At 42.0% G+C, this 26,944-nt stretch overlaps 1 protein-coding gene across 1 annotated transcript in view; it reads right to left on the bottom strand.

The window, feature by feature from the left end:
- Cab39 (calcium binding protein 39) overlaps positions 1-26,944 on the bottom strand; it is an 89,617-nt gene that overhangs the window by 26,344 nt on the left and 36,329 nt on the right. Inside the window, exon 2 of the mRNA XM_045147592.1 lies at positions 23,011-23,167. Coding sequence (XP_045003527.1) covers positions 23,011-23,124 — 114 coding nt within the window. The 5' untranslated portion in view covers positions 23,125-23,167. The remainder of the gene's footprint in view (positions 1-23,010; positions 23,168-26,944) is intronic.

Here is a 26,944-nt window from a genome sequence, read left to right as displayed (position 1 = left end):
TTAAGTCCAAATGGATTAAAGACCTTAACATCAGTCCTGAAACTCTGAAACTGCTAGAGGAAAAAGTAGAGGAAACCCTTCAACATATTGGTCTTGGCAAAGACTTTCTGAATACAACCCCAATTGCTCAGGCAATACAACCACAGATTAACCATGGGGACCTTATGAAATTACAAAGATTTTGCACTGCAAAGGACACTGTGAATAAAGCAAAGAGGCAACCTACAGAATGGGAAAAAATCTTCGCCAGCTATATATCTGATAGAGGATTAATATCTAGGATATACAAAGAACTTAAAAAGCTAAATAATAAGGAATCAAACAAGCCAATCAAAAAATGGGCTATGGAGCTAAATAGAGAGTTCTCAAAGGAGGAAATACGAATGGCATATAAGCATCTAAAAGAATGTTCTACGTCACTAGTCATCAGGGAAATGCAGATTAAAACTACACTGAGATTCCATCTCACTCCTGTCAGATTGGCTACCATCATGAAAACAAATGATCATAAATGCTGGTGGGGATGTGGAAAAAGAAGAACCCTTCCTTATTTCTGGTGGGAATGCAATCTGGTCCAGCCATTGTGGAAATCAGTGTGGAGGTTCCTAAAACAGCTAAAGAGTGATCTACCATATGACCCAGCTATAGCACTCCTAGGCATATATCCTAAGGACTCATCTCATTTCCTTAGAAGTATGTGCTCAACCATGTTTATTGCTGCTCAATTTATAATAGCTGGGAAATGGAACCAGCCTAGATGTCCCTCAACTGATGAGTGGACAATGAAGATGTGGCACATTTATACAATGGAGTTCTACTCAGCGGTAAAGAAAATTGAAGTTATGAAATTTGCAGAAAAATGGATGGATCTGGAAAGGATTATACTAAGTGAGGTAACCCAGGCCCAGAAAGCGAAGCGCCACATGTTCTCCCTCATATGTGGACCCTAGCTACAGATGATAGGGCTTCTGCGTGAGAATGAAAATACTTAGTAGCAGAGGCCAGTAAGTTAAAAAGGAGATATAAAAGGAAGAGAAAGGAAGGGAGGAGGGTACTTAACAGGTTGGTATTGTATACATGTAAGTACAATGATTGAGATGGGGAGGGGATATGATGGAGAATGGAATGTCAAAGGGGACAGTGGGAGGGAGGAAGGAGGGTATTACCATGGGATATTTTTTATAATCATGGAAAATGTTAATAAAAATTGAGAAAAAAAATCAATGGACTAAACTGACTGCAAAACGGTAGGCGAAATTAAGATTAAATGCAGCGGGCTGGAGAGATGGCTTAGCGGTTAAGTGCTTGCCTGTGAAGCCTAAAGACCCCGGTTCGAGGCTCGGTTCCCCAGGTCCCACATTAGCCAGATGCACAAGGGGGCGCACGCGTCTGGAGTTCGTTTGCAGAGGCTGGAAGCCCTGGCGCGCCCATTCTCTCTCTCTCCCTCTATCTGTCTTTCTCTCTGTGTCTGTTGCTCTCAAATAAATAAAAAAAATAAAAAATTAAAAAATAAAAAGATTAAATGCAGCAATAAGACCCAGCTATATTGTTTTTGTGCCTGTTTGTTTTTTGGGACCGGGTCCCATTATGTTGCCCAGTCTGGTCTCAAACTCATGATGGATGACCTCCAAGTATCAAGGGACCACAGGCATGAAATAGGACACTTTTGGAAACAAATGTGTCAATAGGTGATTATAACAATGATAAAGGACTTGTTACACAGGAAGATATAATAAAACAGCTTCACAAGTCATAAGGCAAAAAGTATAAGTAGAAAGAAATAAAATAAATAATTGGAGAGCTGTACCAGGTACCAGGGCTTCCTAAACCTCTTTAACTTGTTATCTGTTTTTCTTTGGTTTCACTCCAAAATGGCTTGGAAATTACTATGCAGTCTTGGGCTCCCCCTGAACTCACAGCAATCCTACTTCTGCCTCCTGAGTGCTGGGATTAAAGGCATGTGTGCCACCATGCCCAGTTTATGACTTCTTTGTGCCTGAGAAAAATTTTATATGACATCAGGTGTGTGTATATATATATTAGATATACAAATCAAACAATGATAATCATAAATAATTATTTAAAAAATCCTTTGGTATACACTTAATTTTATCATACATTAAAGGTGAAAGCAAATTTGAAAAAAATTTCTGAATTTACTCTAAACTTTTAAAATAATTTTTTTGTTTATTTATTTGCGAGCAACAGAGAGAGAGAGAGAGAGAGAGAGAGAGAGAGAGAGAGAGAGACATACACATACACACACACAGAGGGAGAGAATGGGTATTCTTGGGCCTCCAGCCACTGCAAACGAACTCCAGATGCATGCTCCACCTTGGACATCTAGTTTATGTGGGTCCTGGGGAATTGAGCCTCAAACCAGGGTCCTTAGGGTTCACAGGCAAGTGCTTAACCACTAAGCAATCTCTCCTGCCCCTGCCCTAAACTATTAATACTACTTGAAAGCAACAAAACTCTTTACATGTTTAGAACAATCAAATTATTTAAATTCAGTGAGAAAGAGGAAATCTTAAACGCAACCAGATGGACAGACATTATGAAGTCTGGGGAGATGGCTCAGCAGTTAAAGGCGTATGCCTGCAAAGGCTGTCAGCCTAGGTTCAATTCTCTAGCCATCCACATACAGTCAGATGCAAAAAGTGTGGTGTTTGTTTGCAGTGGCATAAGACCCTGGTATGCATGGGTGCACACACGTGCACATACACAAATCAAAATTTAAAAAATAGGGTAGGAGGGTATGCTGGCACATGCCTTTAATCCCAGCACTTGGGAGGCAGAGGTAACAGGAAGGTTGCTGTGAGTTCAAGGCCACCCTGAGACTACATAGTGAAATCCAGGTCAGCCTGGGCTAGAGTGAGAATCTATGTCAAAAAGGGAGGGGAGGGGCAAACTTTTAATCCCGGCACTCAGGAGGCAGAAGTAGGATGGCTGTGAGTTCAAGGCCATCCTGGGGTAGGGAAGGGAGGAGACACACTATGGACAAAGAACCAAAAGAGGACTATAGACTTCTGTAAGTCAAAAGAGAGTGGAGGAGAATAAAACTACTGAGAAAAACAACCAAGCTAGCTGGGTGTGGTAGTACACACCTTTAATCCCAGCACTCCAGGAGGCAGAGGTGGGAGGAATGCCATGAGTTTGAGACTACCCTGAGACTACATAGTAAATTCCAGGTCATCCTGAGCTAGAGTAAGACCCTACCTCAGAAACAAAACAAAACAAAACAAAACAAAACAAAACAAAACAAAACAAAACAAAACAAAACAAAACAAAAAACAAAAAAACAAAACAAGCTGTCACCCTGGAATTTATGCTTATTCTAATTAAAATATGTTTCAAAAATAAAGGTGAGTATACATAGTGAGTTCCAGGCCAGCCAGGATACACAGGGAAACCCTGTAAAAATTTAAAAACCCAAACCAAAGGCAAAGTAAAGTTTTGGAGATTAAAAACTCTAAAGGCATCACCAGCAGATATGCAGTACGTATATACAAAAGGAGGAAGAGCACTGGGGTAGCAGTGTAACCAACATGAAGCTTCCCCTACTATGAAACTCTGGATGTTTAAAACCAAAATAGCTGGGGAAATAGCTCAGTGACTAGAGGTGCTTGCTTGCAAAGCCTGCAGGCCTGGGTTCAATTCCCCAGCACCCTCCTAAAGCCAGATACAAAGTGGTGCATGAGCCTGGAGGTTTCTCCAATGGCAAGAGACTCTGGAGAAAACACACGCACATACACGAATGAACAAAAAAAATAAACAAATGAAAAAAATATATATTTGGGCTGGGGAGTTGGCTTAGAGGTTAAAGGAGCTTGTTTGCAAAGCCTGCCATTATGGGTTCAATTGCCCAGTACCCACATATAGCCAAAGTGACCCATGTGTCTGGAGCTCCTGTGCAGTGGCAAGAAGCCCTGGCATGCTCATATTCACTCTCACTCACGCCAATCAGTAGAGACATTTGTTTAAAAAACAAAAACACTATATTCTGGGGCTATAAGATAACCCCACAACATAAGCTAACACTTAAAACAACTCATAGCCAAGCAACCAAATGTGGTGGCACATGTATTTTGTAGGCTGAGGCAGGAAGTCGAAAGTTCACAGCCAACCTGTACTACACAGTGAGAGGTTATCTTATACAAACCAAAAAATGCAAATTCACAAAAATATAGAAAAGAGTTATAGCTAATAAACCAGCAAAGACTTAAATGAACTTGTGGATGTATTTAAAATGAAGCACTTACAGTAAGAACTACAACTAGGGACAGTGAAGACTTAGCACAGATTTAGAGCATTCAGCCTGCCTCCCATTTACAACCATCTCACTTTCTTACCAAATGATGGGCTTGCTTCACCGTGAATATTTCCTGTGTCCCGTAATGCAGTATTGGCAGTCTTCAGAATCAGATAATTGCTGGACAGTTTTATAAGGAGCCAAACACTGCCTCACTACTCACTACTGTTGGTCCTGCGTCTGCACAGAAGACCAAGCAGTGAGCTAAATTTGCTCCCACACAAAGGTTCCTTTTTGAAGGAAGTTTGTCTTCACTGAAATTACCAGCTCCTGAAAACTTCTCAGCTTTTTAAATTATCCTCCCCCAAAAGGCAGGAATACTGTTCCAATCCTGTCCCAAATGGAATGATAAAGATAGCCACTTCTCTTTTGCAAACATTAACACAGCTCAAGGGTACCTTTAAAAACTTAAAGGAAAAGGCTTTGGGTGTGGAGGTCTGGAGAGATGGCCCAGCTATTAAAGCAGTCGCTCGCAAAGCCAGATGCATAAAGTAGCACATTTATCTGGAGTTTGCAGCGATGAGGTCCTGGAAAATGCATCCTTTCTCACTTTTTCTCTCTTCATGCAAACAAACACATAAAATAAAATAGAATAGAAAAGACTTGGTCTTCCATTGTATTACTTGTCTTGTTAATGTCAGAGCTTCCTAAATGTTGTTGTCCAACTGGAGTGAAATGCAATGAAGGCTTAAACTCTTCTCACTATTTAGTGCCATCTCATCATTCAAGACCGCAGAAGCATTTCTGTGTGAGGGACATCTGGCGTGCCACCTATTGCCTTCACATTTGTATCATCTTAATGCCACTGTGGCCTGCTGCAATCCCTGACCAAAACACATGCAGCACAGCAAAGAACCACAAATGGAGCCCACCATCTTGTCTCTGAATCGCCCCGTTCCAGTTGTGACCTAACAAGTTGGGGGCAGGGCTACTCAGTCACTTGTAAATGCACCTGCTTCCAAGTCATATCCCAAAAGATATTGGTATATATCCTGATAAAAGCATGCTATTTCTTCCATATTTCCTAACTGTAAGAAAATAAAAGTTCACTTGACATCATCTTTTCACTAAACCTGCTCTGATTACTGACCTTTGTTCTGAATACTTACAAGTCATCCTCTGTTAAGTAATGCCAGCATAGATGCTACTGGGCACCATCATTGAGCAGAGCACACCATCCTGTGATATATCACCCCAGTATGAAGCCTTACTGGGTATCAGTGTTAAGCAGAGCTCATCATGCTACAGTAAGAAATCCTAGCATGAACCCTACTTACTATCCGTGTTATGCAGAGCTCATCTTTTCCAGTCTATTACCAATACCTCCTTTTGTATAATGCCTCAGTGATTTCCAAGACTACTTCAATGTCTCATATGTAAGAAGTAACCCAAAATGCAATTTTTCTGGGCCAAGAAGTGATTTACCAATGGTATTCTCTTAAAATCTCCTTACATACACTGTAGACTATCTTTTCAATGCCATTTCATTAATCATCATTCTTTAAATTAGTCTAGCTAATAAGAAAGAATCTGACACTCAATAGGGTTTTGTGTGGTATCTGTTGGTTTTATGCCAGTGATCCAAAGCCCTTCTTTCATAGTTACACTAAAGTTTTTATTTATTTGTATGTGTGGTGTGTGTGGGGAACCCCAAGGTCTCTTGCCACTGCCAACAAACACCAGACCCATATGCCACTTTCTATTTGTCTTTAAGTGGGAGCACATTAGGGCCTCCAGCCACTGCAAATGAACTCCAGAAGCATCTGGTTTACCTAGGTTCTGGGAAATCGAACCTGGATCCTTAGGCCTTAACCACTTAACCATCTCTCCAGCCCAAGAAATGTCCTTTTCTTTTTTTTCTTTTTTTTTTTTGTTTTTTCAAGGTAGGGTTTGACTGTAGCTCAGGCTGACCTGGAATTCACTATGTAGTCTCAGGGTGGCCTCGAACTCACAGTGATCCTCCTACCTCTGACTCCCGAGTGCTAGGATTATAGGTGTGTGCCACCACACCCGACTCAACAGCCCCTTTATTTTTATTATTTATGAGAGAGGGAGGGAGGGAGGGAAAGAGAGGGAGAGAATGGGCGTGCTAGGGCCTCCAGCCCCTGCAAATAAGATGCATGTGCCACCTTGTGCATCTTGGGTCCTTTGGCTTTACAGATAAGCCCCTTAACCACTAAGCCATCTCTCCAGCCCTGGGTCTACTTTTCTCTGTATTCAATCACTGTCTGTTTTCTTCGGCTGCATTAGGAGCACAGTGTTTCAGGCGCTCCAAACATGAACAGATGCAGGGACTGGAGGGGAGGATAACCTTGCAATACCCTACTTAGACAGTACGAGGTATATGTGTATACATTCTTGTGGAGGCCAGAGGAGAACATCGAGAACTCTTCTCTCTAACTCTTTTGCGTTGTTTCTTTGAGATGGAGTATCTCACTAAACCTGGAGCTGCTCTTTTTGGTCATACTGGCTGACCAGCCAACAGTCTCCACCCCTCAGGAATGGGGTGTATGTGGCCATACTTTGCTTTTTGTGTGGGCTATAGAAAACAAAATCTGGTTCTTATGCTTACTCAGCAAGTGCTTTTACCTGTTTAGCCATCCTTTACAGCCTCAAGGGAAGAGATCTTAACAGAGCCCAAAAAGAAACACTAAGCACAAAACACTATATATAAAAACACTTAAGTTTAAACCAGAAAAAAAAAAAAAAGACAAGACACAGGTCATCTGGTTTACTCTTACAAATAACATAAAGTGGAAATACACTCAACATGGATTCTTACCACATAACTTCCCAGCACTGCTGAGCCACCCACTAGACAAAGCAATATAACAACTGAGCTAATCTTTCAGCTACTGACGGTAGGAGGAAAAGTATTAGTATTAGGAATCAAAAGTTCTGTCTGGTACTGGATAAAAATAGACTTTTCTTGGGCTGGAGAAATGGTTCAGTGGTTTAAAGGTACTTACTCATAAAGCCTGACGTCCAGAGTTTAATTCCCTAGTACCCACGTAAGGCCAGAAGCACAAAATGGCACATGTGCCTGGAGCTCCTTCAGTGGCAGGAGGCACTGGTGTGCCACTCACTCTCATTCTCTCTCTTAAATGATTTTTAAATATTTCATTTTTATTTATTTATTTGAGAGAGGGAAAGATGCAGAGAGAGAGGGAATGGGCACACCAGGGCTTCCAGCCACTGCAAATAAACTCCAGATGCACGCACCTCCTTGTGCATCTGGCTTATGTGGGTCCTGGGGAATCGAACCGGGGTCCTTTGGCTTTGCAGGCAACTGCCTTAACCACTAAGCAAACTCTCCAGCATATATATCTATATCTATCTATCTATCTATCTACCTACCTACATATATATATATATATATATATATATATATATATATATATAAAAATATTTTTAATAAACTTTTCTCTAAGGATGGGCAAATAACCTGAGATGTGTGTGTGTGGGGGGGACTGCAATTCAAAGGCAGCACAAATAAATCAACAAATGAATTACAGCAAATATCCACTGATAGTGACAGAATGAGCAAGGAAACAGATTAATGAAATCCATCAAGTTGGCCAATTAACTTTAAAAATTGTGAGTCCTAGTGTGTGTGTACAGATCATGGTGTGGGCATCTCCCCAGCTGAGCTCAATGAAAACCAACTCCTGCCCCTCTGGTACTCAGCTGACAAAAGAACAGTCTGTTGGAATGCTGCTGTGTTGGAAATGAGTCACACACAACATACCCACACTGTATATGCCTCTGTATGGGCACAAACGAGTGAGTTGAAAGGTAAGTTTGCCTGACGCTCAATTGACAACCCAATTCCTGTGACCTCATAGTCTGGAGGAACATACGAGTCAAGCATTACCCACCTCTCACTGCTCACTCACACTATTTTAGACTTGTCTGAATGTCTCACAACTTACATTACTTATTGTTTGAATGTTTTTGTTTGTTTATGTTTGCAGTGTAAGGACCAAACCCAGGGGCCCTGAACATGCTATAAGTGTTGTACCACTAAACTACACCCCCAGCCCAATCGGGTTTTTATTAATTTTATTTATTTGCAAGCAAGGGAGGAGACAGAATGAATATGAATGGGTGTGCCATGGCCTCCACCTGCTGTAAACAAACTCCAGATGCATTTGCCACTAGCTTTACGTGGGTACTGGGGAATCAACCCAGGCATTAGGCTCTGCAGGCAAGCACCTTAACCACTGAGGCACCTCTCCAGCCTGCTGATTGTTGTTTTTTTGAATTTTTAAAAAGGGAGGAAGGAAGGGAGGGAAAAAAGGGAGAGAGAAAATATGGGTGTGCCAGAGCCTCCAGCCACTGCAAATGAACTCCAGATCCCTTTAAAGCTTTGAACAATTTCCTGAAAACTTCTTTATTCTTGCTCCCAGCCTTCCAAGCACTGCACACAAGTGATGGGACCTATGCACACCTGGCTAACTAATCTGTGCTGTCGGTCTACCTTCAATCCAGCTCAGGTAAGTGCATCTCAGTTCCAAGGTGTATGGTTCTATCCCTGTGTGCCGAAGGAAGGGTCATCAAACATGAAGGAGATCAACTTTTATTCAAGGCCCTCATGAAACTGGCCAGCTGTATCTTGCTGGATCATAGGATGACTCAGCTGAGTGGACTAGATTATCTCTGAGATCCTTTCCTTTCCTTAAGATCTCAAATTCCAAATAAAGATCAATTCTATTGCATTGAGACTACCATCTAGTTTGACACACTCTCACCCTGGAAGTCTTGTCTGTTTGTTCCAGCTGAGAACTTGAATGTTTATCCCTGTGCCCTAATCTGGGTGTGCCCTGAGCCCTGTCCTTCCTCCTCCCAAGATTCTATCCCCTGGCCCCCCATAGTAGCTGCACCTTCATCTAGTGGCAGGACTTGTACCTTCTCCCATGGACCTCTCATCTCCCTAACACAACCACGAGAGCTCTGGAAAGGGCTGATTACACTCCTAACACTTCACCCATACCTCAATGTCTGAGAGATTTACATATGGGATGACCTCAGGATTTTGTTAAGTGACTGAACTCTCTCTACACGTGGCCATCAGTTGGACATGGTGTTCTGAGACACAGATGTTACTCTTGTATGGGCCAGGGAACCTCAGATTAGGTTTCAAGTACAGACTACTTTATAAAACAGCAGCCAACTGTTTTATAAATATATGGTCATGAAGAGAAACATATGAGAACAGTTCCCTTTGTGATAAGCCACTCACTTGAATGAATAAAAAAAAAACAAAACGATGTGGCATGTCCCTTATCACTTACTCTCTAGGTGAGAGGAAAGAAATTTTGTTTAATGTCTAGGTTGTTTTCTTAAGGCTTCTGAGAAATGATCTAAAAAGCAACTATACATAGTGGAGCCTGGAGATGCCCCAGCCAAACAGAGTCCCTGAGGGAAATGTCTGAGGCTTTGCAGTTTCTCAGAACTAAGGCTCTGGAGTAAGAAAAACAGTGCCTAAGTCCCTTGGGAGGTAGTCATGTGAAAATAGGAAGGCTCCTTGACTTCCACATAGGATAAGCTTTAATTTTCTTTATCACCTTTAGTGTTTTCTGAATCATTTGAATGGCACATGTCAAAACATATTACTTTACACACATAGCAGATTCTATAAACACAGAACTAGGTTAAAACTCATGTTTAGTGAAGGAGACAGACTACCCTTGCATCTACATATGGTGCTTATAAGAGAGGGGGAGCTGTATATCTGTGTCCTGAGAACACAGTTCAAGTGAGCAGGTCTTTGGCAGAGAGATGTTGGAGTAAGGAGAAAGGGTCTGATGCCTCCAAGATTGTAAGCCTGAGATTCAAAGGTAGTTTAAAGGAGTTTAGTCAGGAAGACAACCCAATTTCAATTCTGATGACCAGCAAAGCTAAGCTGAGCATGCTCAGTGTGAAGAGACACGGTGGTGTGGAATGTTCAGAGTTGTCAAATGTCATTTCAATCAGTGCATTTCCAGCCTTTTGGAGAGGCTACTGACACCCTAATTCTTTTTCATCTTCCTGCCTGAGAAGGAGTCAGGTAGTATTAGGTAGTTTGGAGTAACTGGGGCCCAAAAAGTAAAAAGTAGAAATGTCCTCAAAACTCCCCTTACAAACTATACTTGACTACAGATCAGAGAAGGATCTCTTCTCTCCTTGTCTCTTGACTAAAAGAGTAACCTAGACCTGTTTTCCAATAAACAACCTGGCATTGTGGTTGGTTAAACTCAGCCCCCAAACCCGGCTTCATGGCTGGCTTTTTCTTGAGCCAGGCCCTAGTCCAGACCCATCAGCACTCACGCTGGCTCACCTGAGCCTGAAGGTAAACCCCACCACAATAAGGTAGTAAGTAGATGCTTACCATGTGGGCAGGCTCCCTTTTGAGCTGGCTGTTCATCTCCCCTCAAATTCCGGGTTCCCGTCCTTGGAAGCCTCCCCATGGGCTCTCTCTCCCTCCTGCCCTCCACATGATAGGAGCTCTCTGCACTTCCCTCTTTCCTCTCTAAATCCCTCTTCATGGTTCAGGCTCATTCACTTCCCACACAGGCTCTTGGGCCACGTGGGTGCCTGCATTCCATGTTCCTTGGTCCACGGACTCTTCCTCACCCTTCCTCACTCCTGAATAAAAGAATGTAATAATTTAATAATTGTCCTCCCCAGTCTTGTTTTATTTCGATTCTTTGGTAAAACAGATATGAACCCCGGGTTTGGAGAGCTCTTCCTGAACTCCATAAACCCGTTTATATGCCTACAGCTATTTTTCCAACAAAGACCTTAAGTAGGATCCCAATATAACAGATTAGGGTAAGGTAAAGCTTACGATGCAGATGGAGGAGGACAGGCCCACTTCTCTTGAGTACTGCACATATTGGGACAACAAGTTTAAAAACAAAACATACACCCTAGTCCCCTATCCCAATTTCTTATTCTAGCTCATCAGAAACGGGCATCAAGCTTCCCTAGATAAGTACACAGACAACTTTCCCCTGGGCCCCTGCAGCATCACAGCAGCCACCGAGGATGAAGGGTCTGTGTGCCAATGTTGCCTGACTTAGAAAAACCAGAACTGGGCATGGTGGCTCACAGTTGTACTATCAGACATCTGGTAGATAAAGTGGGGGCATTGTAAACTTGAGGCCAGCCTGGGCTACAAAGTAAGACTCTGTAAATATACTAAACAACTAAATTAAAAGAAATCCAGACAATGGGCAATGAGGGTTGCAACTTGTTGACTTGGGCTCTGGAATATTTGGTGAGAAGATGGGTTAAGAGTATGTAAACCTGCAGTGTAGACAGCCATTAAATTCTCATCAACCTTGTTTCCTATGTTTTTTCCTCCATGTTACCACAATCCTATTAACAAGTTTATCTGTCTTCCCAAACACACACTCAGTCTCATCCCATCTCTGGTTTTAAAACTCTACACAGGCAAAGGTAAAATGGCCTAGTAGCTCTAGAAGGTTTGGCAGCTTCTTACAAATTAAGCAAGTATGTGCTTACTAAGTGACCCAAGAATTGTATTCCTGAGTGTTTATCCCAACAGAAAAGTACTTGTTTACAAAAGAACCTGAAAGAGGGCTGGAGGGATGGCTTAGTCTTAACTGGTTAAGGCATCTGCCTGCAAAGCCCAAGGACCCATGTTTGATTCCCCAGGACCCACGTTAGCCAGATGCACAAGGGGGCGCATGTGTCTAGAGTTCCTTTGCAGTGGCTGGAAACCCTGGCAGGCCCATTTTCTCTCTCTCTCCCTCTTTCTCTGTCAAACAAATAAATAAAAATATTTTTTAAAAAAGAACCTGCAAAGAATGTATACAGGAGCTTTATTTTTAACTTAGTAACTAAAATTTTGAAAAAGCCCAGTGTGCTTCAACACATTAACAGTCACACAAAGAATGGAGTATTCTAAAATGGAACACACTTTAGCAATCAAAAGCATGAACTTAGCTAGGCGTGGTGGCACACACCTTTAATCCCAGCATTTGGGAGCCAGAGGTAGGAGGATCACCATGAATTTGAGGCCACCCTGAAACTAGTGAATTCCAGGTCAGCCTGAGCTACAGTGAGATCCTACCTTGAAAAACAAACAAACAAACATAAACAAGCAGTTAAGGCACTTGACTCAGAAGCCTAAGGACCCAGATTTGATTCGCCAGTACCCATGTAAACCAGATTCATAATGTGACACATGCACCTGGAGTTCATTTGCAGTGGCTAGAGGCCCTGGCACAGCCATTCTGTCTTTTTATCCCCCTCACCCAAAAAAATAGTTATTTAAAAAACAAAAAGTTTTGCTGAGTTTGGTGGTAGAAACCTTTAATCCCAGCACTCGGAGGCAGAGGTAGGAGGATCTGAGTTTGAGGTCAGCTGGAGATTACATGGTGAATTCCAGATCAGTCTGGGCTACAGCAAGACCCTACCTCACCCCCCCACCAATGAACTATTTGTAGAAGATTGGTACAGATCTCATGAACATAATATTGGCATTTAAAATATTACATTATTATGAATTCATTTGTAAACATATTTGAAATAACAAGTTATATACATTTGTAAAGAGGATTAGGGAAGGGATCTACAGGCGTGAGGGTAAAGGTCAGAGCAGCTATCCTGGGAAGAAACAGGTCTGTGTTCATGCAGCAGTTCTGTATGAGCAGGAATAGTTACAAGATAATCATGAGGCTGCGCCATGAGATAACACTGCACAGAACTATGTCCATATCCATCACACCACACCAGCTTTAAAGTCAGGAAAAGTCTGAAGGCTCATGGATTGTACTAATGCCAGTTTCTTCATTTTGACAATATAGGTATGTGAGATATACCCAATGTGAGAAAGCAGTGTGAAGATACTAATTCATTTTAATTCCTTTCTGTGAATTATTAAATTCAAAAGAAATATAAGAAAGAAAGAGAGAGAGAGAGGGAGGGAGGGAGGGAGGCTGGTTGGTTATGGATAGGGCCAATTTCAATCTACCAAAACTTCAATCAGCCTTACCTCCTACATTCCCTCCACCCTTACCCCTACAAAGTCACACTGAACATGTTGCTGGTTTTATCTGACATTTTTCTTTTTCTGCGTATCTTTAGATCCATTCTTTAAAAAAAATCATTTCATGCCTAAAGACCTCAGTTGCCTGCAAAGCCTAAAGACATCGCTTCAATTCCCCAGGATCCATGTAAGCCAGATGCATAAGGGTTGCATGTGTCTGGAGTTCATTTGCAGTGGCTGGAGGCCCTGGCACGCCCATTCTCTCTTGAGTCTTCTAAGTATATGACAATATGTAATTAGTGCCTGAAATACCAATTCATTCTCAAAAAGAAACTCCCCATTGTGAGCTCTTCTATATGAAGATAACAAGGTGAAATGTAATCTGAAAGTTACCAGATACTGTTGGTGCCAAATATTGGATGATGAAAAAAATTCTATTACTATCTTAATTTCTGAATGACATGCCTTGTAAAATCCCAGCTTCTCCTCCTTTTTTTTTTTAAAATTTATTTATTTATTTATTTATTTATTTATTTGAGAGCGACAGACACAGAGAGAAAGACAGATAGAGGGAGAGAGAGAGAATGGGTGCGCCAGGGCTTCCAGCCTCTGCAAACGAACTCCAGATGTGTGCGCCCCCTTATGCATCTGGCTAATGTGGGACCTGGGGAACCGAGCCTTGAACTGGGGTCCTTAGGCTTCACAGGCAAGCGCTTAACCGCTAAGCCATCTCTCCAGCCCTTTTTTTTTCTCCTCCTCTTTACTAATCAAAATGTCTGGAAATTCTAAGCCAAAAGACTATGAACTAAGAAAAAACCTATTAATAATTTCTGGTGTCAAAGATTACTCCAAACAAGTTTGGAACTATGACTCACTGTTAAATGGCCATGCAATGAAAAGGCTCTGCCCCACTGCCCTCTTAAAAATGTCAGAAAACCTATTCCTCACATGGAATGAGTGAATATAGATAGCTATTCAACTCAGCAGCATTCATGTAATGAAGGGAACCACGTAAAAGCTGAGCAGTAAGGCAGCCTGCCTTCTTTACATAGCAGGCAGTGGCCAGTGTGTCAGCAGCCGTTAACACACCACAGCTGCCTGGTAAAAGAACAAATCCCACCCAATTCCAGTCTTATATCGTACACAATTCTTTTTTTTATGAGAGCGAGCAAGCAAATTGGCATGCCAGGGCCTCCAGCCACTATAATCACCTTGCAAGCATCACCTTGTGCGTCTGGATTATGTGGGCTCTGGGGAGTTGAAAATGGGCCCTTAGGCTTTGGAGGTAAGCACCTTAACTGCTAAGCATGAGCAACCTTGTGCACATACACGACCTTGTGCGCTTGCATCACCTTGTGCATCTGGCTTATGTGAGACCTGGGGAGTAGAACATGGGTTCTCAAGCAAGCTCCTTAACTGCTAAGCCATCTCTCCAGCCTCACAATTCTTCATTTATTTATTTATTTGAGAGAGAGAAACAGAGAGACAGAGAGTGAGATATGGGTACACCAGGGTCTCCTGCCACTGTAAATGAATGTGTCAGGCTTCTCATGAATCCAGTCTGTCAGGCTTTAAGCACTGAGCCATCTCTCCAGCCCCTACACACAACAACAGCTATGCGTCACATAACACAAGTAAAAACACCAACACATTACAAATTAAGGAATAAATGTTGTCTTCATTTTTCTAAGGTTATCACAAGAAACATGAGGAAATCCCCATGGACATATGCAGAGTAGGAGTGTGAGGCCAGCCTGAGACTACATAATGAATTCATGCCAACCAGGGCTAGAGGACCCTACCAGGAGAAAATAAAAACAAAATACAAACAAACAAAGTTACAATGGGAAAAGGACATGTGGCTAGTGGCACATGTGTTAGCTCTGATCTGGTCAGTAAGCTGGATAAAAAAGGATGAGAAGGAGGTGCTGGCTTGCTGTTTCTTACAGATGGGGGGGGGCAGTATAAATTAGATTGGTATTACAAGGGCTATTCCTGGGATAAAAAATATATGGAACCTGTGGGAATAACCAGACTATGAGGAGGGAGTGACAGAAGTGATAGAAGATACTCCTCAGAATTCACCTTTAATATACAGGAAGGAGAGAATATAGGACTCAACATGCAAATGTGAGCTTTAATGACAGACCAGTGCAGGAAACTCTGATAGCCAAAGAGTACCCTGCCTTTGAACTACTTGAGTTGAGGACTAAGCAAAACATGAACAAATCTCTCCTAACCTGGCTTGTAAGGTTTTAAGACTTTGAGGCAATGGGCCTCCTGAGATGCTGCCCACCCTCTATAAAAACAGTTTCATTAGTTGGTATAATGCTAACCTCTGAGCGTCTTAAAACACACTTTGACTATTGCTGCAGACAGCTGAAGGTTCACTGAGTTGAACTTCCAGACCAGGTACAGTTATGCAGGAAGGGATATTTATTGAAGCCTACAGATCCAGGGAAAGTTCCATAAATGGCAGAAGCAGCTGGCCTGCCTTCACAGGTCCAAGCAGAGAAAGAGAGAAGCACAAGCCAGAAAGCGAAAAGCCACACAGGAACTCCAGCTAGGCACACTTTGCATATCTTTAGATTGAAATCTGAAACCCACCACCACACCTTAAGATCCACCCAGTGACACTGCCTCCAGCCAGGTGGTTGCAGAATGCAAACTATGAACAGTAAAGAACTGAATATCTTGGGGGCCATCTATTCTATTCAAACCACCACAACTATATAATCCCACTACCCTGCTACATTCATCAGTTAAGGTTATCAACCCCCTTTACCCTCAGCACCAGCTATCAGTCATCCATATCGTTTCCTTCCCTTCCCTCCCTCCCTCCCTCCCTTCCTTCCTATCAAGTAGAAACTGCTAATTAAAACCTTCAATTCTCCTTAGACAGGTTAATCACAGTAAGTTTAGAGTTGACTCTATCATGCAGCAGATCATTGGAATCCTGCCATCAAACTCTAGTCATGCAATCACCAGATCAATCAGGCTTTGTCTTTTCAAGGTTTCTATCTAGGTTTTCAAGGTTTGTATCAAGGTTTGTGCATCTAGCTTACATGGGTTCTGGAGAATCGAACCTGGGTCCTTAGGCTTCACAGTCAAGCACCTTAACCACTAAGCCATCCCTCCATCCCCAGGGTTTATATTCTAATGGGGAAGAAAACATCATTTTATGAATTACACAGGAAAATAAAGCATGAGGGATTCTGAACATATAAGAATGGGGCTGTATTTATTATTATTATTATTATGATGATGATGTTTTTTTTTTTTCAAGGTAGGGTCTCACTTTGGTCCAGGCTGACCTGGAATTAACTCTGTAGTCTCAGGGTGGCCTTGAACTCACAGTGATCCTCCTACCTCTGCCTCCCGAGTGCTGGAATTAAAGGCGTGCGCCACCACGCCCGGTGGGGTCTGTATTTTAAATAAAAGTCAGGGGAATCACATTTTGAGCAAAGACATGAAAAAGATCAGGACTAGGCCAAGGAGAGAGCAGAAAAGAACCTTCTGAGCAAAGGGAACAGCCAAATGCACAGCCCTACAGGCAGGAGTGTGAAACCCATAAGAGAAGGTCAATGGGGAGAGCTTTGGAGTAGAGCAGACTACTGGGGTAATGGACCTGTTGCTTGTCCAAGGTAAGGGTCAGCATTTATTTTCCTGTAGATATGCACAGAGCAAACAGTTTAGGTTTGCAAGACACATTAAGATGTCCATATACTTGCTATTTTAAACCAACCCTTTACAAATCTAAAAACCATTCAAAAGCCTTACAAAAATAGACTTTGGTAAGATTTGGCTACAGAATGTATTTTAGGCCCCTGTGGGGACTGAGTCTTAATTTAGGAGAAATATCTGACTTATGTTATGAAAGGATCATGATAGTACTTAGGAAGACACTGCAGTAATCCAAAGTAAGACAAAGAGGACCAGAATGGCCCCAAGAAAAACAGGAAGTGATTAGATTTAGGGCCCCCAAATTTTTTTCCATCATAGACAGCAGATTGATTTGGACAGTTAAAAAAGGGGTCATGGATGCCTTTTTGTCTGAAAACCTAGAGGAATGGAGTGTGACTGTGAAGGGAGTAGATTTTGAAGCATGGTTTGACTCAAAAGAGTAGAATTCCTATTTGTCAAGTTCCAAAAAGATCCTGTTATATGATATGAATAGAACTGTTTTAAACTTAAAAATTATGTTGAGAAGATAGGGCATTTTAAGAGAAAGGCAGATAATGAAAGAGAGAGAGAGATGGGTGGGGGGAGATGGGGGAAGAGACTACATAGCTACATAGTGAATTCCAGCCCGGGTTAGATTGAGACCCTGCCTTGAAAAGCTAAAATAAATTAAAAACAAACAAACAACAACCAAAAAAAAGTTGTACCAAAGAATGCCCAGGAGCGCTGGATGTCATTTTGTAATCCCAGCATTCACGAGGCTGAGGTCTGAGGATCATGAGTTCCAAATGAGCCTAGGCTATTATGACAAGATCCTGTCATAAGGAGAAAGGGATAGAGGGCGGGAAAGAGTGTCTGTGAGTTGGTAAAAAGTTATTTATGGGATGGAGAGATGGCTTAGCAGTTTGGACACTTGCCTGCAAAGCCTAAGAACTCATGTTCAAATCTCCAGGTGTCACTTAAGTGAGATGCAGAGTGACACAAGTGTGTAATGTCGCACATGCACACAAGGGGGAGCACGCATCTGGAGTTCATTCTCAACAGCTGAAGACCCTGGCATGCCCATTCTCTCCGCCTCCCCTCCTATTTCTGTATCGCTCTCTCTCTCTCATAAATAAATATAAATGAAATGGCCTGTCATTTCAAGGAAAAAAAAAGCAGTATGTGTTAAATATTAGAATCCAGGGGCTGGATGCGTTTGCCTGCAAAATCAAAGGACCCAGGTTTGATTCCTCAGGACCAACATAGGCCAGATACCCAAGGGGGTGCACGAGTCTGCAGTTCACCCATTCTCTCTCTCTGTCAAATAAATAAATAAAAATAACTAAATTTAAAAAATTAGAATCCAAAAACTTGAATGTTTCATAAATAAGGAAAACTCTCAAGATTTAAGTCTTCTAATGAGTTCAGTGGTGGTATCTTAAAATGTGACTGTTTCATATCAAATAAATGTCAGCATTTAAGAAGATCTGTATTTGGCAGTGATCCAATACTCATACACACAAACAGTACATGTGATAAAATTATGTTCCATAAAGGTACTTTCCTAGTGCACAATATGAGAAATTTCTTCAGAGTTTTAAACTCTGTGCTACAACCAAGAAACTACCAACTGTCAAATTCTGGAATGGTATCAAATATTCAAAATTATTTGAAATACTATTAAAATAGTTCTTTTCTTTTTTTAATAAGAGGTCTCACATCTATATATGTTGAGGTCAGCTTTCATATGATTAAATCAAGGTAACGAATGAGAGTAGACTGCAAGCAAACACATATATGCTGACCCAATGGCCTTCAAATTAAGACACACATTAAAGAGATCTTTTAAAGGGGCTTCAAAATAATGCCATCTAACCAATAAATTTTTAATTGTGGTTATTTTTCATAACCTATGTTAACTTGGAATGCATATTTCACTTTTCAACGAACAGTTTTAAGTTTTTGATTTACTGCTATAGAGATAGCTCATCGGCTAAAGGCACCTGCTTGCAAAGCCTGATGGCCCAGGTTCAATTACCCAGTACACAATGTAAAGATAGATGCACAAAATGGCACATGTGTCTGGAGTTCATTTGCAGTGGCAGGAAGCCCTGGCACACCCATACCTACTCTTATCTATTTACCTATCTATTTATCTGCCTCTTTGTCTCTCTCTCTCAAATTTAAAACACACACACACACAAAATCTCTGGTTTTCATTTCCAGTAGGTGAATATCAGCAGATAACCCAAATATATGAAGTTCTTTTTAGGTCTTTAATAATATGAGAGTGTAACAGGGGTGCTGAGAATAGGAAGTTTAACTATGCTCTACTATTATGCCAGTCCATTTTATTGTTTTTGTAGCACTATTTTTTGAAATTCTTGTTTCAGTGTGTGTACATCAACCATCCTCCTCAATGAGAAGGGAAGCTCTAAAAGAGCTTGTCTAAAAATGTGACTCAGGTCACAGGTGTTCAATGACACTCTGATGATTAGCCTGGAGGTGTGGCTCAGTGTAAGTGCACTTGCCTATGCTCACATGTTCAAGGAGTGGATTGCATGTTTAGGGACAGACTAAAGAAGGAAGATGACTTCTAATTTGTGGAACATACACTAAATCTTTCCAGTGCTATGAAATTCCAGGATCATGAAGAAGACAAACAGCTATCAATTCCATCAGGTGGCACTGTATCTGCCAGGCATAGTCTGCTCTCCTTCACAGTGCCTCCTTGCACCACCTGGCCACCCCACGTACCAGTCATGGGTGTCACCCCAGCTTCCTGTCAGCTGTAGCTCACTGTAGACTATCAGGACTATCGAGTGTTTCCTACAGTTATACTTTTAAACGTACAACAGTGAGCGGGAGGCCAGGCTGTGTTTGCTCATCTTCTGGCCCTGAGTTGCAGGTGTTACTATGATTCTGATGAATACTCTTACTTCCTAATTTTGGAACTAGAATTTTTGTATCTTTACACCCTACATACCACTTTAGTAAGATGGAAAAGCACTTGAGTTTTGTGTTTGGTTCTCTTGTGGAACACACACACACAATTTTACAACTGTTAGTCTGATTTCCCAATCAAAAGGGCAATAAAACACTAAATAGAATGGGATAGGAGGCTAGACAAGGTTAAGATCCCAGGCATACATACCAAAAGATTACAAAGGAAAAATGATGGCTCACAGCCAAAAATCCTGGGACCATTTAGAATAGAGCAGTCAGTTGTATACCTCTTGGGCTTACCTGAAAGCATTCATACTGTAATGGCAGCATAGTAATATTTAAAAGTAAGTCTCTCCAGTTAATGATGATTACAACACTGTACTAAGAACTACAACGTCTGAGACTTGAAAAGATGGTAGGTAGTAGCTAAGCAGCTTACTTAACCTTCATCCCAAGACAGAAAATAATCTCTTAAATAAAGATGAGGTAGAAGATTCCATGCCATCAATCATTATAATGGGCATCTAGCCCATAAATCAAGCACTCTGGAAATCATGGGGAGGGGTGCAGAGTGACACAGTGTTCAAAGAGCTGGTGGCAGTCCAGTAAGGGAGACAAAATACAAGACAAACTATCAGACTGAAGATGGGAGGAGCTGACATTTTCAAGACAGGTATTCAAGTGATGATCTATTTTACTGGGAAGGGCTGGGATATGAGAGGATGTATCCTGAGATGCTAGATTTCTAAATTTATATAATAGCTATGAAAGATTTTAAAAAAGGCTTTGGGGAAATTAAGTGAAGAGAACACCATTCCAGGGAAAGCACAAGACCAGGATATTAAAAACAGTGCATTGGGCTGGAAAGATGGCTTACCAGTTAAGGCTTTTGCCTGCAAAGCCAAAGGACCTCGGTTCGATTCCCCAGGACCCATGTAAAGCCAGATGCACAAGTGTGTGGGCACATGCGTGTGGAGTTTGTGTGCAGTGGCTGGAGATCCTGGCGTGCCCATTTTCTCTTTCCCTCTCTCTGCCTCTTTTTTTTTTTTCTCTCTCTCTCTCAAACAAATAAATATAAATAAAGTTTTTTTTTTTCCTTTAAAATAAGTAAATAAAATAAAAACAGTACATCTACTGACTGGACTTGGTGGAAGCTGGAACAAGTGCTAAGGTGCATGAAACAGATTATGAAAAATGTCATCAAAGTCAGTTGTGGTGGCACACGCCTTTAATCCCAGCACTTGGGAGGCAGAGGTAGGAAGATTACTGTGAGTCTGAGGCCAGCCTGACATTAGATAGTGAGTTCCAGGTCAGCCTGGGCTAGAGTGAGACACTACCTCGAAAAACAAAACAAAAAAGTCTTCAAGAAGCCTTTGAAAGGCACTCAAGCTCTACTAATAAGCCTTTAAAGAAGCAGAATACACAATATTTATAGAAAAAAAATACAGTTGGGGGAAGAACGGGCAAGCATGACTAGGATGAAAGTCATACAGTGAGGGGTAGACTGAGAAAGTTTTATGGTTAGAGAGAGCAAAACCTAACATCAGGAGCAGCAGACACAGTGGTGAGTGCTTGCCCAGCACACTAAAATAAATAAGTAAGAGACTGCTTTCAAGAATCAGATAAAACATGTCAGGAGTGAAATCAATGCTGGGTGTGGTGGCTCATGTCTGTAATTCCTAGACTCAGGAATGTGAGGCTATGAGATTGCCACAAATTTTAGACTAGCCTAGGTTACAGAGTCAGATCCTATATCAAGAAAACAAAAAGGCAATTAAGTGTGCATTAAGTAAACTCCTGTAATTTCAGCACTGGTTAGACAGAAGGACAAGTTTAAGGTGAGTGTGGGCTACATAGTAAGACTTTGCCTCAAACAAACAAAACGAAACTGAAACATGGATTAAACATTACAAAGAAACATTACAGGCCATTGCTGAGGCTCTTGGGTTTCTTTCCCACCAGGAATAGATGGGAAGACCCGATTGCTGAGGACTCCACATGCTCAGGCTGCAAGGCCACTGAGAAATCCTGCTGGAGCTGAACTGAAAACCTCCTCTGTGTAGACCAGCTAACAAAAAGCTGGAAGAAGCTACGCTACAGGAGGCCCCATGGGACAGAAGTCATCAGTGGAAATAAACGACAGTGGACCCTGCAAGCCTTAAATTGGGCCAGCCAGGCCAAATGAGCCAACGGGTGCAATAGTGGCATGTCTGTTATGGGGAAAACCATAAACATAATCAAACTGCCTGGTAAGCACTTCTCTTAATGTTCATACCCATATATTAATGCTTCTGTCACGTTTAGTTAGAGCACCATAGTGCTGAGAATTAACAGAGGAGTGTTCAGCACTGAAACATCTCTATCACATCTTCCAAGGCTCAGGGTCCATTGTGGCAGAGGTGGTGGAAAGAATGTCAGACCCAAAGGAAGGACAGGACTCCTTACAATGCATTCTTTCAAACACGAAATGGCCAGGATATCCATGACTTCACAGTGCCTGACACTACCTACACACAAGACCAGTATAACAGGAGGAAAAGATGATGACTTCAAAATAAAGGAGAGACAGAGAGGAAAAAGGGGATATGATGGAGATTGGAGTTGTGGAGGGGAAAGTGAGGGAGAAGGGAATTTTCATGGTTTATTGTCTATAATTATGGAAGTTATCAATACTAAAAAATAATAAAAAGTTAGAAATCTGGGACTGGAGAGATTGGCTTAGCAGTTAAGGCATTTGCCTACAAAGCTAGAGGATACTGGTTTCACTCTCCAGGACCCACGTAAGCCAGATGCACAAGGGGTACATGCATCTGGAGGTCCTGGTGTGCCCACTCTCTGTCTCTCTCTCCCTTTGCTTCTTTCTCCCTTTAAAAAAAAAAAAAAAAAAAAAGCTAGATATCTGTTTAGGAGCTGTGTTAGTACAGAAGAAAATGTGTCCCAGCAGCTGCAAATACTACTATAGAACCGTATTTTGACAGTCTCCCTCCCTCCGCCACCTGAAAAGTCCAAATAAAAATTTACTGATTTTTTAAAAAAATGTAACTTATTTTCTATTTGCTTCTAATTAACAGAGTTCAAGCCAAATGCATACCTTTTCTGCTTTTTTGTCAGAAATGTCCTGCTTTTCCAAAACAGCCATGCTCTCCTTCAAGTTCTTCACGATATCTGCGGGAGATTTGTGAGACTTTCCAAATGGGAACGGCATGACGGCAGTGACAGAGGCCTCCGCTGCACTCTGCCAACCGGACCTGTAACGCAGCATAAGGCTCATTGTGAGAAAGCAGTGGGGCCAGCAGAAGACACACTACCTAAGTTCTCATATGGAAAGGAAACCAGGGCTTAAAGAAAGCCATTTGACATGACTTTCAAACTCTGTGGTAACTGGGAAACACACTTGTAAAAACTGATGATACAGAGATGCCTTACATTATCTTATATTATCTTATATTATATTATTAACACTTTGTACCCCTGAGGATCAGTATCACTCTCTCAGGTACAGACAAAATTCTGCAAGGGCAAGAATCTCAAAGTACTAAGTAAGCAGTAAAGCAAGCTCTGCTCTGTCTTGATCCTAAGTGTCCTTAATTGCCACACCATACCTCCAAAACACTATCTCTCTTCTACAGCTGCAAGAGTGAGAAAAGCCAGAGATGAAGCTTAGCTAAACAGTACCAGCAATGTGCTCTATCCTAGTGTCCACATGGCTGACACCTCCTGAGCAACCTGGGGGCTGCTTGGCAAACACTCTCTCTCTCAGCACGCTTGCCTCCTTGTCAGTCACTGTTTCAGAGCTGGAGGGTACCTTGGACAAATCTCCCAACAGATTCAAAAGGCTGTTGTGTCACAGATTTCACACATTAGAAAGAGTTCACTCACTGGGGCTGGAGAGGTGGCTTAGCAGTTAAGGTGCATGCCTGAGAAGCCTAAGGACACAGGTTCAATTCTCTAAGAGCCATGTAAGCCAGATGCACAAGGTGGCGCATACATCTGAAGTTCATTTGTAATGGCTAGAGGTCCTGGCACACCCATTCTCTTTTTCTCCCTCTGTCATACATAAATAAAAAATTTCAAAAAATATTTAAAAAAACTATTTGGGGCTGGAGAGATAGGTGGCTTAGCAACCTAAAGCACTTGCCTGCAAAACCAAAGGACCCAGGTTCAATTCACCGGGACCCATGTAAGCCAGATGCACACACATGGCACATGCATCTGGAACTTGTTTGCAGTGGCTGGATGCCCTGATGTGTCCATTTTCTCTCTCTCTCAAATAAAGAAAATAGTTTTTTTTTTTTTAACTATAAAAAAAAGGAATTTGGGCTGGAGAGATGGCTTAGTGGTTAAGCGCTTGCCTGTGAAGCCTAAGGACCCCAGTTCAAGGCTCGATTCCTCAGGACCTACGTTAGCCAGATGCACAAGGGGGCGCAAGCGTTGGGAGTTTGTTTGCAGTGGCTGGAGGCCCTGGCGCGCCCATTTTCTCTCTCTCTCTCTCTCTCTCTCTCTCTCTCTCTATCTGCCTGTCTCTCTCTCTGTGTCATTCTCAAATAAATAAATAAAAATAAAAAAAAAAATTAAAAAAAAGAATTCACTGGATAAAATATTGGAAACAATGAACTTGTAAAAGCTTTTAATTTTTTGGAGTCGCAGAAAACATTGCAACTACACAAATCATGGTATTACATTATCTAAACAAGGACCTATGCTGTAGTCAGGTTCACATTGCTGGCAGAAATCACCCAACTAAGAGCAGCTTGTAGGAAAAAAGGGGACACATGAATCAAACCACTACATTCCACCAATGGCCCCCCAAAACTGATAACCATACATTCATGATGTAAAATGCAATGCATTCTTCTAACTTTAAAAGTCCCCATAGTTTTTATCAACCCCAATCATGTTCAAACATTCCCATAATCCATGGTCTTTTTTTATTTTTATTTATTTGAGAGTGACAGAGGGAGAAAGAGAGGGAGGGAGGGAGGGAGGGAGAGAGGGAGGGAGAATATGGGTGCACCAGGGCCTCCAGCCACTGCAAACAAATTCCAGATGTGTGCCCCCCACCTTGTGCATCTGGCTAACATGGGTACTGGGGAATTGAGCCTCGAACCTGGGTCCTTAGGCTTCACAGGCAAGTGCTTAACCGCTAAGCCATCTTTCCAGCCCAATCCACAGTCTTTTAACTGAGCCCTAATATTGAAAAAAATCACAGAAGAAATATTCACACTGCAAAGATAGCACTGGGCATAGGAAAAAAATATTCAACCAATACAAGATTTAAAACAACCAGGGCAAGCATCAAACTCTGTAGCATCAAGTCCAACAACTGTGGTCAGTGACAAATCTCCAAGTCTGATAATTCTAACCATTGACAAGTCTCTGGAGTTCAAATTCCACCCCTCCAGCTAGGTAATCCTGGAAAATTTCATCCAGAGTCAGCAGCTTTCCTTAGCAGCTGTCTCAAAATCCCAGCATCTCCACTGGGTCTCCACTGCAACCCACAGTTCATCCTCACAGCTCCACTGAATCTCCATGCATGGAATCAACAAACCTGCCTCACACTGCCCATGGCCATTTCCAAAACACAAGAGCATATTACAAATTCAATTACTTTCTCTTTCCTGCATGCCTTTTTTCTTTCTTTTCTTTTTTTTTTTTAATGGTTTTTCGAGGTAGGGTCTCACTTTAGGTTAGGCTGACCTGGAATTCACTATGCAGTCTCATGGTGGCCTTAACCTCATGGCAATCCTCCTTCTGCCTCCCAAGCGCTGGGATTAAAGGCATGTGCCACTACAGCTGGCTTCCTGCATTTCTTATACTCCATAATACCAGGTGGGGTGCCAATTTGTTAATCCAGAGGGGGAATAAAACAGACTTTGAAGAACAGGACACCTTCAGCATTCACGCCCCTTCAAAGGACTGCATTCTTCTCAATGGTTGTAATCTGTCATTCAAGCACAGCTGAAAGGGCAGCAGTTCCAGTCAAAGGTTTCTTTTTTTCTCTGTGCCATAGCCCTCTGCTCACATCAGTCTGTTTCTACGCAAAGCAACCCTGGACAAGTTCTCAGGATACAGTCATAACAGCAAGCCTCTCACATAAACTGCTTCTAGTCCAGTCCAGGAAAAGCTCTTTCTCACTCTCACAAGCCAAACTTCACAGCCTATAATTCTTACTACATTCATGTCTTTCAACTCTGACCAGAATAGTTCATCAAGCTATACTGCAAGGCAACTCTTAGGCCAAGGTTTCAAATCCTTCCACATTCCTCTTGAAAATCAGGTCCAAAAGGCCAAAGCCACACAGTCAGGTGTCTAGCAGCAAGTGACACCACTCCTTGGTACCAACTGTACTGTTGCGCTCAGGTTCGCATTGCTGGCAGAAACCACTCAACCAAGAGCAGCTTGTGGGAAAAGGGTTTGTTTTGGGTTCAGACTCAAAGGGAAGTTCCATGATGGCAAGGGAAAATGATGACATGAGCAGAGGATGGACATCACCCCCGGGCCAACATCAGGTGTACAACAGGAGTGTGTGCCAAACACTGGCAAGGGGACACTGGCTATAACATCCATAAACACACCCCCAACAATACACTGCCTCCAGGAGCATTAATTCCCAAATCTCTATCAGCCAGGAACCTAGCAATCAGAACTTAAGTTTATGGGGGACACCTGAATCAAACCACTACAATCTATGACTATTCTAAGATGCCATCACCAACAAAAAAGCTAAGAGGACAGCCAGGCATGGTGATACATGCTCATAATACCAGCACTCAGGAGACAGAAGCAAAATGATTGCCCTGGTGGAGGCCAATCTTGTCTGCATACCAAGTTCTAAGTCTGCCAGAGTCTATACAGTGAAATCTTGTCTAAAATAAAAATCTCCACTACACAGCATCTGAAGACTTCCTTTACCTTTGATGGTTCATTTGAAGACTTGTTTACAAAGAATGAAGAAGTAAGACTCTACCTGAGTGGGGGTTAAGAGTATGCCTACAATTAAATAAAAAATAAGTTGTTTCACATCA

This window comes from Jaculus jaculus, chromosome 4 (genome assembly GCF_020740685.1).
Source record: "Jaculus jaculus isolate mJacJac1 chromosome 4, mJacJac1.mat.Y.cur, whole genome shotgun sequence".
Classification (NCBI taxonomy): domain Eukaryota; kingdom Metazoa; phylum Chordata; class Mammalia; order Rodentia; family Dipodidae; genus Jaculus; species Jaculus jaculus.
The sequence above is the reverse complement of the archived record's forward strand: the minus strand, read 5'-3'. Positions and strand labels throughout refer to the sequence as shown.